We start from the raw sequence: 15585 nt of genomic DNA on the forward strand, positions 1-15585 counted from the left end.
GTAAACTTGTCTTTAGTGGCCGTCGCTAACAAGTCTGTAGTAGCACCCTAAGGCTACATTCACATGGGCGAGCGCGATATCAGGCCAGGAAACTTGGCCCAATATTGCACTTGCTGATGTGCATTTAACAATGCTTTGCATCACTTCTGTGAAATTGCGATCTTCAGGCACGTGTTTCACGTGCATCAAGAGTTTCCCATTGATTTCAATGGGAAACATCACACTCGCATGCACATCGCACAGCATGTGATGTCATTATAGGTCCCATTGAAAACAACGGGTGAGGCGTTCCAAGGTAAGCCAAAAGATAGAAAATGCTGTGATTTTTAACTTCGGTCATGTGAATAAGTCTATTCAAAAGAATGGAGCTCATATTTGTGCGTCCTGCAACGCGTGAATGTAACCTGACAATGTCAGACTATACAGGTACACAGCCTATTGACAAAAGGAATAGTAACGCCCAGTCTTCAATGTATTCTTACATTAGCAGGAGGAATAACAGAGGAACGGCAGGGTATTAAAAAATGATGCTCCAGAATTATTTAATGAGAGCTATAAGTATTGGCTGCAGCAGATATGCAGGAGAGCCGACCTTAGCCTACATGGATGAAGAGACGTGAGCGTGGTTAGAGACCCAGCAACTGGGACATGCATTACCTGTAGGAATTCGGTAAAATGTTGAATGCCGAGTGAATACAAAAAAATGTGCTAATGTTTAATTAAAGGTTAAGGGAAAAAAAACACTGCAGCGACACCAAAGAAAATAATTGAGAACCCTATTGAGAAAGAGCTGGCTACAATCCTGGGGAACAGTGGGGGCTTCAGCAGAGGGGATTTGGAGTCACACTATGCACTTGTTATACTATGAAAACCATTCTTTCATTTAAAGGGCCCAACAGAAAACTCAAGTTTTTGCTGACCACTACAAATCCTATAGAACAAGATCCCAATAAAGGCACAAAATAATCAGCTAATTTAGACCATCAGTAAATCCAAAGAGGAAAACTACTCTAAATTCTACATTCCCCTGGCTGACCTGTTACCAGAGAACAGTGCATTGTGGGAGTTGACATATTAGCTACACAACGACAGGAAAACTCTAAAAAACAACCATAGGCCTGTTAAATTTTACTTTGGATGTGAGCGGAGTAGAAAAACCAAGAACAGAGGTAAGATTCATCTCTACCTGTAAACACGGTATCCCAATGTAATGGTGGTGGTGGTGGTGGTGGGGGTTTAGTGGTTTGCCATTTTATTGTTTTCTGGGTCTTTAAAAAGGGATGGGGACTGAGGAGGAGGAGGATGCGGAGAGATTTAGGCGCGATGGAGAATGGAAGTGTGTCTGAAGCGTTGAGTGGAATTGGGCAGTTACCCCTGTGAGCAACACTAAGCTGCAGAAGAGTTAGTTGGTCCAACACCCAACAGATTCTCGGCCACTGAGGAATCAAGCGAGAGATGTTGCAGTGTAGCCAGGTCACTCCGGTAGACTTATGTACCAACTCCTTTGTTACCACCTCACACAATTTCCCATGCAAACAGTTAATGCAAAACTCATGCTTTCGTGTTAACTCTGTTCTTGGTTATCATTGGAATAAAACGGTTCATTTGGTTATCGGGATAGCTTCCCAGAATTCCAACAAGTCCTTATCACAAAGCTTCCGATGCACCCCGTGCAGCTAGGCCCTGTTTCGGACCAAGCCTCCAGTGGACCCGGAGAGACTTAAACCAGCCAGCCGAGGCAAGGTTGAACCATGGGTGGTTGAAGCAACCCGATCCGGTGAGGCTGTAACTGCAGAGCCGCCTGCCATCGTTTCACAGGGGTCAATAGTTGTGGTAGGAGAACAATAATCCCTAATATAGGGATAACTGACACCCTCACCCAACGATGTATAGAGAATACGTTGAATGAAATGTTGGGCAATGTGATAGGATAGCCTACTGAAGCAAAATTATACAGTGCAAACCCTTCACACAACCAAATGATCATGCAGATTCCAATGTGTTGCGTTAATTCTGCCCCCTATTGGTTTCGGTTATAAACTGCGCCATATGTTGATGGGAGATGACCAGCTTAATTCAAAAGACATGATGTCACAATGGCCACCTTAAGGTTGTGTTCGCACGTTGCGGAAATACTGCAGATTTGTTGCAGAACTTCCGGAGTAAAACCATAGGTTAGGAAATAGTAAACATTTCCAGTGCAGTTTTTCTGCAGCGTTTCCGCAACGTGTGAACGTACCCTATAAGAGGTTTTCTGGTTTAGTTCTGCAAGGGGGTCTCTCTCTTAGCTGGAGCAGACAGCAGTTACAAAGACCATCTTTCTCTCTAGAGGACTCAATAGAGCTGTACATTACACAAAAAATAGCCAGCTACTTTCAATGACCACTGTGTTATGTTTTTTTCCTCCTGTCCTGTAGAGGCGCTGCAGGGAAACTGGACACTTGCTGCAGATGATTATAAAAAGAGGACAACCCTTTTATCCTAATAAGCACCAAGTGCTGTAAATATATGGCACTTGGTCCTGGGCTTTAACCCCGCTACATTGTAAATATTCAGAGCGGATTTAAAGCTCCTGTAATCTAGGAGAAGCAAGTCAGGTACTCAGCTGTCAGATATAACCGAAGACCCAAAGGAGAAGACAGACGTGGTTTATAACTGCTTCTGCCTTCTCTTTTCCAACCTACATAGTGAAATGACGAAGCTGCAATGCCGTTTCCTCTACCAGACCCGGCAATCATATGATCGGTGGTTGAACCAACCCCCGACATGGCAAAAGCTGTTGGGTCTTAAGACTCCAGCCCATCTCTGCCAGTGACTACTGTCACTATCAGGGAAGGTTTTCCCCTTTAACTGGGGCTAGTATGGATGCTGCTGCTATTGATGTTCCAGTTACAGTGAAAAAGTGTGAAATAACAAAAAAAAGACAGTGTGAATGTCCCCCCGGTGGTCTTATATGATGTCATGGGGGGACATAGATGTTAAGAAAAATATTTACAAAAAGAAGCTGTAATAAAGTGTCGTCATACCCGCCCTGTAATCCGAGACTATACAAATAATATATCAAAATGTTCAAAACAAAATGGGGAACTTATTCCTGTACTTTATTTTAGAAGAAATATGCTAAATTTTAAAAAATGAACTGTAAATCATTATTTTTTTTTCTTTTTAACTCATTTGCCCTAATAAAAAAGGAGAAAATCAGTGAAAAGATATATTAAAATACAGCCCTATGTGACGGGGGAAAAAAGCCAAAACTTTTTGATAGCCTGAGAAAAAAAAAAGGGCTATAAAATGTGTGAAAATCGTTAAAAAGCTTCCAGTCCTTTAGGACTAAAAAACTCTGTCCCTTAAGGCGTTAAGAGTAGAGGAAGAGTCCTAGAGCAGTAATGTAGAGACTTTAAGGCTACGTTCACAGGGACGGATACGCAGCGGAATGTCCAGCATATGATCCGCAACATTTTGAAATCCTAGCTAAATTAATGCACTCTAGTGATTTTTCCCGTACACGGAGCAGGAAATATCTGCTGCGTAAGGAGCTTGCAGTGCGGATTTTAATGTTCCGGTAAATCAGTATATAAGTGGCTTTTTTTGCAGGTTTTCCGCAGCAGAATTTACCTTAACATAGAGTTAATATAAAAGCCAAATGCCCAAGTGTTTCCGCGAGCGTTGGTTGCGGGTTTTAGTGCGGATGTAAATTCACCAATGGATAGCAAGTGCCAAACAGGAAGAGGAAGCGACGCCATCATTACCCTCAGTCCTTACATAAAGCAGCGCAATGACCTGGCACAACGCATGGCAATTCATGTGGGGCGCCTCATAATGCCTGTAAGTTGTTAGCAGAACATGCACGTTGTTGGTTATTTGGAGGGTGCTAATATCTTTGGGCGTAAGGCGACACGTAGAATCGCTGCGGTCGGTGTGAACCTTTCGGAAATTGGAGCCATTTTTCCTTTTATCAGGGTTCTTTTTAGATTTTTATTTTAAGCCCTTAAAATCCTACATCTTGCAATCTAGGTATATTATTTACACACACCTTTTTCTCAGTCTCTTTCTATGTTACTGATGTTATTATCCCCTTAAGGAGGCGGACGCTTTTTTTTTCCCCATTTTCAGTTTTTCCTCCCCACTTTAAACAAAATCATAACCCTTTTATTTATCCATTAAGGTAGCTGTCTGGGGGCTTGTTTTTTGTAGAACGCATTTTTCAATGGTATTATTTAACCCTTTCCAATCCAATGTCGGGCCTGCCCTGACATCATCATTTCCCTCCACAGCTCCGATGTCGGGGCAGGCCCGACACTGCAGTGCAGGAGTGCATCTGCACCCGATAATCAGACACAACGGGTGCAGATACACTCCTGCACTGGTCCTCATCAAGGACCCCCGAGGAGAAGGCAGAAAGGGTTTTTAACCCGTTCTGCCTTCTCCTTTACACATTACATAGCGCTCAATTAGCGCTATGTAATGCAGAGAGATTCCGGCCGGCGATCATGTGACCGCCGGTGTTACCTGACCCCCAGCGGTCACATGAACGCCAAGCTGGGAGCCTGCACCGTGGGGGGAATCCCTTCTGCCTCCCGGCCCGGCGATCATGTGACCGCTGGGTGCCACCTGACCCCAGCGGTCACATGATCGCCGAGTCGGGAGGCAGAATGGAGAATGTGGAAGTATTACTTCCGCATTCCCCCCACGGTGCAGTGAGCACCTGCTCCCTCCTGAACTCTGTCAGTTCAGGAGGGTGAAGGGAAAATATATTTTTTCTCATCCATTCTCCCCAGCTCCAAATAAATTGGAGCTGGGGAGAATGGATGAGAAAAAAATAAATGGATTGGAAAGGGTAAATAGATCATATAATGTACTGAAAAACCTTTAAAAAATTCCATGGAGTGAAATGGAAAAAAAGCTAAATTCCGTCATTTTGGAGGACTGTGTCTTGTTTCTACGGCGTGCACACTGCAGCAAAAATTACATAACTATATTCTATAGGTCTGACATAACTATATTCTATGGGTCTGACATAACTATATTCTGTGGGTCTGACATAACTATATTCCGTGGGTCTGACATAACTATATTCCGTGGGTCTGACATAACTATATTCTGTGGGTCTGACATAACTATATTCCGTGGGTCTGACATAACTATATTCTGTGGGTCTGACATAACTATATTCCGTGGGTCTGACATAACTATATTCTGTGGGTCTGACATAACTATATTCTATGGGTCTGACATAACTATATTCTGTGGGTCTGACATAACTATATTCCGTGGGTCTGACATAACTATATTCTGTGGGTCTGACATAACTATATTCTATGGGTCTGACATAGCTATATTCCGTGGGTCTGACATAACTATATTCTGTGGGTCTGACATAACTATATTCTATGGGTCAGTACAATTACTACAATACCAAATTTATATCAATTTTTTTTTACTGTGCTACTTTTAAAAAATAACTTTTTCCAGATACTTTATTTCCTGGGGACATGAACTTGCGATGCTTTGATCGCTCCTGCAGTATGACGTAATACCATAATATTCCGGCATACCGCAATCTGACAGGCAATCTATCAAGCCACGCCACAGACACAGCTTGATAGGCAATCTGCAATAGCAGCCCTGGGGGCATTCAGAAGGCCCCCAGCTGTCATGCCAATCGAACGGCACCCTGCAACCTCATTGTGGAGGGCCATTTTTGCCCCTCAAACTCTGATCAGGGCATTTAAATGCCGCTGTCAGAATTGGCACTGCTTAGACAATGGAGGCGGAGCACCCAGGGATGTTCGCCGCCCTCCTGACTCCATTCACAGTAAAGAGACAATGTACAAGTGCTGATCCTCGGTCACGTTCAGTGTGCGGAGGGTTGTAACACTGAACGCCTATAGTTCACAATATCTGAGGATCACATGTGATTGACTTGCCCGGATCTGTTGTCTAAACTTCCAAAAAGTATTACACCAGGTTAGGGAGTTACTATTTTTGTGAATCCCTTAATTTGGGACGTTGGAGCTTGCAATGACCGCCAAAAGAAATATGATACATGGCTGGAAATGTGTAGATCACTATAAGGTCGCCTGCACTCGGGCGAATTTGCATTGTGGAATTCGGAGCGGGTGTCTGCCTCCAGATTCTGCAGTAAATACCGCCCATAGCATGCTATGGCAAATCGTGATTTCCTCTACACGATTTTCCCCTTACAGAGGAGAAATCGCAGTATACTCCCTTTCTGTGAAGATTCCGCTCGGATGGCTTCCATTGAAGTCAATAGAAGCCATCCGATCCATGGCCCTTCCGCAATGACATTGCGGAAAGGTCACGGATTCCGTGTCATCACTAGGTGATGACGCAGGAAAAGCAGAGATTTTTTAAAAAAATCTGTACTGTGCATGTCCAACAGCTCGCCGTGCGGACCATCCGCAATACAGATAAAAAAATTAGCAGAATCCGCCACGCCCGTGTGCAGCTGACCGAAAAACTGCACCGTAAAACGCACTATTAAGACTCTTCTACACTTGTGTTTACCTTGCGCGTTTTTTTGGTTTTTTTTACACGATATCGCTGCATTTTGTAACGTGAATGTCAATGGGACTTTCTAATGTTAAAAACGCATCGCACAAAAATTGCAAGTTTGTGCGATGTGTTTTTTTTAACATTAGAAAGTCCCATTGACATTCACGTTTAAAAAATGCATGAAAAAAACGTGCAAGAAAAACTCAAGTGTGGAAGAGCCCTTATGCGAGAAAAACTGCCCAAAACTGCAACAAATGGCAACTTTAGATCTTACGGATTTCAGGACAATTTATCAACTGCCTTGCGAAAAATTCTGCAGCGTATCCGTCTCATGTGAACATAGCCCGAATAATGTAATCCTGGCAATAACATAAGAAAAAAATTTGCTACAACTCTCATACCCTTCTTCCCCCTCAAAAAAAAAAAAAGGCAACAACTGTGCGCAGATATGTGACTGTGTGGGTGCGTAGTAAATGACAGATGTCTGCATACATACTACGGAGTATAAGTAGCACACAGCGACTCTTGTGCAAGATATAAGGTATTCTCATGAGGAGCGGGTCTTCAGGCATCACAATGGCAGCAGACAAGTCCGTCGCCCTGCGGAGTAATGTCAACACACTGTACATAAAGCAGCCATTATCAGCCACTGCCTATGACAGCCAGCACGGTTTACGAGTCACTTCAAATAAGACGCAATTAAGACATAAATCACGTAAAACAAATTCCTCCTAAAATTAGAACAAATCACATAGGCTTTCCCCCCTCTGTCATACTGTCACAGCCCTGATAAAGGGGCAGGGGGTACAATACTCTAATACCTTACTAGGCAGATCTTGACCAGGAGTCCGGGAAAGCTGGGCGATAAGCCTTGTGTAATTGTTGTTGCCCAGCTTTCCCAGATGCACTAGAAAATCCCTTTAAGGACTTGTGTACTCAACAGCATTAAATAACTTTGTATGGCTGTGTAGCTATACTGTGCACCTGGGTACATATATACGCTCCTACATGCCAGATGATGCAGAAGCACTGAATGTAGAGGAGATTACAGTGTCGTCCTGGAGCACCATATGGCGTCACACCGAGTGCCCAGAGCGCCAAAGTATAGAGCTGTAGAGACTATGGAACCGGAATCGTATGGAAAAAGGCTGAAGAATTCTATCAATCCGTGCAAATAATCGTAAGTGCTTGTGTAATCGCTTTGTGCAAACAAGATAACAAATAGATAAAAATGTTGATAATTAGCAAAAGTGATTGAATATGACGGACAGCGTGGCTTAACCCCTTCCTGCTCTGGCCCTTTTTGTCCTTTTCGTTTTTGTTCTCCACAGTTTCAAAAAAAATATAAAAAAATCTATTCTATTTTCGATCATGCAGTGACATGGCTACATGAGGGCTTGTTTTTGCAGTAGCAGTTGTATTTTTCAGCGCTACCATTTAACGTACCGTATAATGTATTGGAAAACTTTTAGAAGTTTCTAAGTGAGGTGAAATAAAAAAAAAAAAAAAGAAGCAATTACACCATTTTTGGGTTGTCTTGTTTTTACAGTGTTGAGGGTGTATGAAATGCGACATGCTAACTTTCTTCTGTGCGTCAGTGCAATTACAAAAACAACAAGTTTGTATAGTTTTATGTTTTACTACTCGATAACAGTATCTTTTTTAATTGCTTTCTATCGCCACATTTTGACCATTATAACGTTTTTTATTTTTCTGTTCAGACAGCTGTGTGAGGGCTAGGTTTTTCTGAGGGCAACCTGTAGTTTTTATTGGTACCATTTTAAGGTACTTTTTGATCCCAGTATAATCTTAGAGGCGGGGTGACCAAAAAAAGCGCAATTCTGGCACTGCCTATTTTTTTTTTCACATGTCGTTCACAATGTGGGATAAAGCGATGTTTTAATAAATTGGTCTTATACCATTTTTTTGGGATGTCACGACTAAGAAGGTGGGGTAGGGGTGGGGAGGGATAAAAGTCTAATTTTACTACCCTGTTTGCCTGAAAATAAGACAAACCCTGAAAATAAGACATAGCATGATTTTCCAGAATTTTTGAAGATGCAAAATGATTTTTCAGGCTTTTTGAGGATGCTTGAAATATAAGCCCTACTGCAAAATTAAGCCCTGCTAACAGTAAATTTAAAAAGTCAATTTCAATAGTGTCCAGGCAGCTATACATGTAAAAAAGTTAAACCTTTTTGAACAAAAATTAATATAAGACACTGTCTTATTTTTGGGGAAACACGGTAATAATGAAAAAAAACGATTACAGAGGTTCTTTGGGATTAGAAGAGCATGGCTGCTTTCTTCCAAGCCCACTCTATACAATGACAGCCAACATCCACCACACATGTACAGCTAATGTCTGTAAGGGTTTAAGACCTTTCGTACTGGCTGATGATCGGGAACAAACGATCGTCCAAATATTGGTTCACCTAATCATTGCCCTTTGTGAACGTATGGGCGATCAGCTGACCGAAAGTCATCGTTGTCAGCAGTATATCACCCCATATACGCACACATTCGCAGTGAAGAAAATAGAAGACCCGGACAGGTACGCAGAAGACCCAGACGGGTAAGCAGTGTCCTCGGCCGTGGACATTGGGCCTAAATGTGCAGGAAAATAGATCATGCTGCGTTTTGGGTTTTTTTGAGTGACGCGATTGTGCATGCAAAATCCTCGCTTGTGAACGAAGCCATTGAAATCAATGGGTTCTATTTTCCGCGCAAAATTTTTGTGCGCGAATATACCCACGTGACACTTTTTCTTCCTGCGGGGTATTTTTTTTTTTGCACGCGGGACATAAACACGCCCCGACCGAAATGGCTAAATTGTCTAATGAGTTCCAGCGTAATGTATTCCGAGCGCAAATATGCCCAATTAAAAAGACCTTAATCTGAAATAAACGAGCCTAGACAGATCAGCCTCCTCATATACACTATGAAGGGGTGTACTGGTAGGGACACTCGGACGAGTGCAGCAACCCTTTGTTTAGGCGATCCTGAGGGTTCAAGAACGTGGACTCCCACATCCATTTATGGAATATCCTATAAATACGCCAAAAGTGTTAGCGGTGGAAAAACTCGTTTTAAACAGCTGTGAGCGAGCGTCAGAGAGCCCCCTCGCCACGTGCCTATAAATTATAAAGCAAATGCCCCCTATGAATAATCTCCTGCAGGGTCCCTGTGCACACAGCGACGCACAGCGTAGACCTCTCATGCAGTCCTTCATTGCATACAAAGACGTGTTTAGGCATTGAATAGGCCATGACCATAGTCAGACAGCTGACACCCCTACTCAATACTATACTAACTTTCCCTGACACAGTGCTGCCCCCATCTATGCGCTGCCCATCTGGGTATTGCACGTGTGTGTTTAACTGTACTTCTTGCGGGCGCAAAAAAAAAAAACACGCAACAATGCTTCCGTTCATTGAAATAGGCAATTAGTGTAATTAGTTGATTATGTGTACATATTACGCTGCAAAAATGCGTTTGCGTGATTGTTTGCTATGGGCAACAAAGACAGATTTTCTTTTTGACAGCTCTCATAGGAGCGTGGCACCGGGCTACTTTCCTGCAGAGGCCTGCACCGTTCCTTAAACCAATTAGTGGCGTAAAGACGTGTCATTCAGAGTGACGTCACCACGGTGGCCAATGAATGACTGCAGTCACGTTTCCATATGTGACAAGTTATTGTTTGACAGGAATGGCGCAAAACGTAAAAGGTAAATTTAGTCACCTATTTGGCCACTTACCGCCTCCTGGAACATATGGGTAAAGTCTTACTTGTACAGGCCTGTACTACCTGCAAAATCGGATGCAAAAACACCAACCACTACACGAATGCGGTCCGTGTGGCGCCCGATTCTTGAATGGGCTGTTCTTGTTGGTCAAGATGGACCAGAATAGCGAATGCTGTGTTATTTTAACACGGACTATCGAACGTGCGACTGGCCTAACTGGATGTGAATCACGCCTGTATAAATAAGGTGGGACTCCTTTAAAGAAATATGGGCTTAGTTACTGGCAGCACAGTAAGGCCCACTGCACACGGGCGTATTTGCATTGCGGAATCCAAAGCGGGCATCCGCCTCCGGATTTCACAGCAAATACTGCCCATAAACATGATATTGAAAACCGCTTTTCCCTGTCCACGAGCGGAAATCAATTGCGATTTTCTGCTTGCAAAGGAAAAAACTCAGCATGTTCTATTTCAGCGCGGATGGCTTACATTGAGGTCAATGGAAGCCGTTCATTTAGCAGCCCCTCCGAAATCATCATTGCGGAAAGGCCGCGGGTTCCGTATCACTGCCCAGCAATGGCGAGGCATAATCTGTACTGCGCATGTGCGCCAACCGGCCCATTCGCAATAGAGATTATGAAGAATCCGGACAGGTACACAGAATTACCAGCCGGGGTCGGATCTCGCATGCAGAACCCGACCCGGCTGTGTGCATTCGGCCTTAGGGTTCAGTCACACGGGCGTTTGTACGCGCGTCTGACAGCTGCGTTTGCGATCCGCATCTATATAGACCCAATGCTTTGCAATGGGAGCGGTCACATGTGCGAATTTTTCATTCACACAAACGCATGCAGCGAAAATTATAGGACACAACGATTCGCAGAACGCATGTAACTGCGTTCTGCGACAAATCGGTGTTCTGTGTATGTGGAACCCCTGGATGCTCCTGCATCCAAGGTTTCACCTTGCCCTCAATGGGGCCGGCGGCAGCAGCGCCGACTCCATTGAGAACATATACTGAAGATTGTGATCCTCTGCCACAGCTGTCATAGAGGAGAACGATGTTCTCCCATTGAATTCAATGGAGCCGGCAATACAGCCGGCTCCATTGAAAGCAATAGGCTGCCGGCCAGCACTGTAGTAATTTTCGGGGAAGGGCTTAAAATATAAGCCCTTCCCTGAAAGCCATCCTAAAAAAGTGTAAAAATAAAAAAAAAATGTATACTCACCTCTTTGCAGCTGCCGGGGCTCAGCCGCATCCAGCCGGCTCTTCTCCCTGCACTGCTCTGAGGAGTATTCAGCAGGCGGAGATTTTACATCCCCGCCTGCTAAAAGGGCTGCCTCTGATTGGCTGAGAATTGTGACTGATCAGAGGAAGCTCTCAGCTATTGAATGACAGCTGTGAGCTGCCTCTGATTGGTCCCTGCATTCAGCCAATCAGAGTCACTTTAACTTCAGCTCAGCTAACACATGGGGGGGGTTCAAGTGTTGCAGCCATAATACAGATGCTAAAATGCGGTGCTGAAGCAGGTTGTACTAGCCCTTTAAGAAAATATTTAAAAAAAAAAAGCTATGCACAATCCTCAAAAATCAACACAAATTATAACAAAAACACTCAAACTGATGCCGAGTGAAAAGACAACAGCCGTCGGCTCAGCATCGTTCGCCAGAGCCGTAATATGTCCTTAGAGATACAAACTGACGAAATGCGTTGCTGCAGAAAAGTTTCAAAACTCCACGAAAGCAGCGCCCGTCTGTGTAAAGACTACAACTCCGCTCTGGCACGCACCCCACAAGGGCGGGGAGGGGGCTGTTACATTTAAAGCAACAGGGAAAGAAAACAACAATTGCAAAAACTTTTTGCAGTCAAGAACTTTTTGCGCGAGAACATTTTAGGGTAGAAGTCGATAACTTTAAAAAAAAGTTGAATTTTGTAGCAACGGCCATGGTCTAATTTAGGAAGATCTCCACGAGGCGTGTGTGTGTGCGTGTGCGGGCGCAGCAGAGACGTGTCATCTGGACGGGATCAGTGGGGAGAGTACAGGACAGGGATTAAAATAAAGTAGTGCAAGGACAGTGTAATTGTGAGCACGGAAAGGGGACGGCCAAAGTGACAGTGGGTGTGAGGGATCACGGGGAAGTGCGGAGCGGGGCTCGCAGGCATGGTGTACGCGTGGCAGTGTTTATATGAAATCAAAACAGAGCCAAGCCCAGGCAGGAAAGATGGCGACGGCCCACAGCACCTCCCTCTGGTGGCCTCCAAGGGATTGGTGCTCGGGGCCTTCTCTAGTTACCTGTTATTCTGGGATTTTCTAGATAGTGAGGCTGCTTTGGTTTTTTTCAAGGAGTAATCACTGTCGAAGGGTAAAACTGATGCATAGCCGTGTTCTGCTTCTGCAAAGAGAGACACAGGGGGGTTATTAGCAGAATTCTGTGCAACAAGGTACAGATGGAGCAGAATGAGTTTCACACACATAGCAGAGTTGTGTATGTCGCTTTGCCAGAGTTTAGTGCATGTGTGGATGTAGCAGAGCTGAATGCATGTCAGACATGGCAGAGCTGTAGTAGCGGCTCTGGAGGTCTTGAATGCAGAAGTGCCGATTACACAGAATCGAATATACGGTTCTAGCATTTAGGAGTTTGCAGATCTACTGTAGCAGAGCTAAGTTTGTGAACCCCGCAGAGTTGAGAAGGCGAACTTAACAGCTACGCTATGTATTTTCTTTCTGCGGGTAGCAGATAATGCACTTATCTTATTCACACGTTGCACAAACAACAGAGTCCCAAAGCAAACAAAGTCAGCTCTGCTACATTGTAGCACAAGAACACCTCCCCTTTCATATGTCAGCTGCAGCTGATCTGACAGGCAGGGTGAGCTCATTACTGACACGGTAGCATGTAGTAATAGAATGCAGAGGGGAACACGTCCCTGCACATGCAGCCATGATGTACACGTGACAGGCGTGTAGTGCTGCTTGTACACATGGTATAATATTAGGGAGGATGCAGAATACAATGTATCTGCATGGCATGTATATGTAGCTGCTCCACTATCATCCAGAATAGCGCAAGCAGGTACACGTATCACCCAGAAAGCAAGTGCTGCTTCATGTTCCTGGGATGTACGCCACACACCACGGGGGCTTCTAGAGAAAAAGAATCGACGCCAGTAACTGCGTCCTGCGCCTTTTTTTTTTTACATTACTATTAAATCGTTTTCGGTCTATTTTTGCAAAGAATTTCGCTGCGCAGCGTGCTCGGAGAGTGCTGTCAAGTGTGTCGTATGACAAATATTAAATGTAAGTGCCACATCGGTGCAAATGTTGCAGGCGAAGTCCGAATCGCATCATCTTTCGGGTTGCAAATACGTATTATATTTATATATATATATATATATATATATATATACATACCAGTGTGCTAATGTGTATGCAAGTGCAAAGTGTGTATATACAGGCAGCTGGGGTGCTGGGCACACAATTTGGATTGTGATGTTTTTGGGGTTGCAGATATATATATATATATATATATATATATACATATATACATACATACACACACATAGAGAGAAAAATAGCATGCCAAATATATATATATTAGCAAGTGTGCTTACATGAAGGCAAGTGCAAAGTGTGCATATACAGTCGGTGTAAATGTTGCACACAGTCTTCTAATCACGCCATTTTTTAGACTGCAAATACTTTGTGTATATATATATACACACACACACATACATATAGAAACATTAGCAAATGGGCTTATGTGTATGCAAGTGCAAAGTGTGTATATTCAGACGGTGCAAATGTTGCTGTTCAAATTGTGACTTTTTTGGGTTGCAGATTTTGCATGCACGCTTCCAATCACGCCATTTTTGGGATTGCAAATACATAAATATGTAAAGAAGTAGCATGCTAAGTGTGTGTGTATATATATATCTCACACATACATACTGTATATATAGCATATACAGTTGCAAGTGTGCTCATGTATATGCAAGTGCAAAGTGTGTATATAGAGCCGGTGCAGAGTAATATATCTAGAAGTATATGTACAAGCTAGAAGTATGACTTAGCAGTGTCCCCAATGCCCAGCAGCCCCTTGCAGCAGCAGCCCTCTCCCTCCATAGAACACCCAGTTGTCAGTGACAAATACCTCGGTCTCTTCTCTCCAAATATTCAGCTGCCTCCAGAAGGATTAACAGAGAGTTCAACTCCATCCTCAGCATATAAATATATGTCTCTCTATATAATAGATGGAAAACTAGCTGGCTGTTCTGCTTAAAAAAAAAAATTAAAAAAACTATTTACTTCGTCCCTGACCGAAGAGGGGAAAAAATCAAAACAAGATGAAGTGGGACGAACTACAAGGAGTTGAGACGACTTCTTAGTCCATATAAAAGGGAGCACAGCTTCGTTTGACATACGCCGATTGACAACAACATCATCCAATCAGAAAGCGGGAAACAGCGGGAAGGCGTGGTTTTCGGTTTCGTAGCAGCCAACAGAAATGGTGTTCGTAATTGTAAAGGGCGGGGCAGGGAGAAAGGGGAGGAGACGCACGGAGAATGTTGACAGATCCCAATCAACTTACTGAAAGGGATGGTAACGATTGAGATGCCGAAGCTTAGCAACAAAGAGTGAAGCCGCGCCCACTTGACATGTGATTGGACGCATTTGTGCATGTTAAGTAGGCGCTTAACGTTGATTGGACATGTAAAGTGACTGTGACAGCGGGGATGCTCGCTCAAGCGTTGGCCAATGGGAGACGCTGAACTTGACGTTGCTGTGAGGAAGAGAAAAGTTGAAAAGGAGAGGAAAAAAAAAACACAGAAGGGGACACGGCCGGTGTAGGGACTGTAGTCAAAGACAGAGGCCGAGAGAAAAACGTAGAACTCCCCTCAGGCCTACTCTGTAAATTATACTGTACAATTAGAAGGTGTAATTTATAAATCACAGGCGTGTCACTATATATACTCTATTACAGCATGCTTACAGCTGGGGGTGGGAACTGATGATGGAAAAGTGGCTTTAAAGGCCTAGTAATCGCTAACTCGCACGAGCGCATATTACCCGTGTAATATGCAGTATATAACGTGTATTTTATGCACCCATAGACTATAATGGTGCATATTACACGCCAAAATAGGTTGGTTTTTTTACATCCCAAATACACGTTTGAAAAGCGCAGGTGTAAATGTAATAAATCAACGGGCTTTTAGAACGGAGTATTACAGGCATATTTTGGGGGGCATGGTTTGGGGTCGTGGCTTAACAGGAAGTGTGATTGTTACCTGTGTTATTCCACCAGGTAACCCCACCCCCCAA

At 43.7% G+C, this 15585-nt stretch overlaps 1 protein-coding gene across 1 annotated transcript in view; it reads right to left on the reverse strand.

Moving 5' to 3' along the window:
- MXD4 (MAX dimerization protein 4) overlaps positions 1–14733 on the reverse strand; it is a 64202-nt gene extending 49469 nt beyond the window's left edge. Inside the window, exons 1-2 of the mRNA XM_066573034.1 lie at positions 14414–14733; positions 12556–12655 (exon numbers count right to left, since the gene is read on the reverse strand). Of these exons, the coding sequence (XP_066429131.1) occupies positions 12556–12655; positions 14414–14486 (173 nt within the window). The 5' untranslated portion in view covers positions 14487–14733. The remainder of the gene's footprint in view (positions 1–12555; positions 12656–14413) is intronic.
- Positions 14734–15585: the final 852 nt, after the last annotated feature.

The sequence above is a fragment of the Eleutherodactylus coqui genome, chromosome 7, assembly GCF_035609145.1.
Source record: "Eleutherodactylus coqui strain aEleCoq1 chromosome 7, aEleCoq1.hap1, whole genome shotgun sequence".
NCBI lineage: Eukaryota > Metazoa > Chordata > Amphibia > Anura > Eleutherodactylidae > Eleutherodactylus > Eleutherodactylus coqui.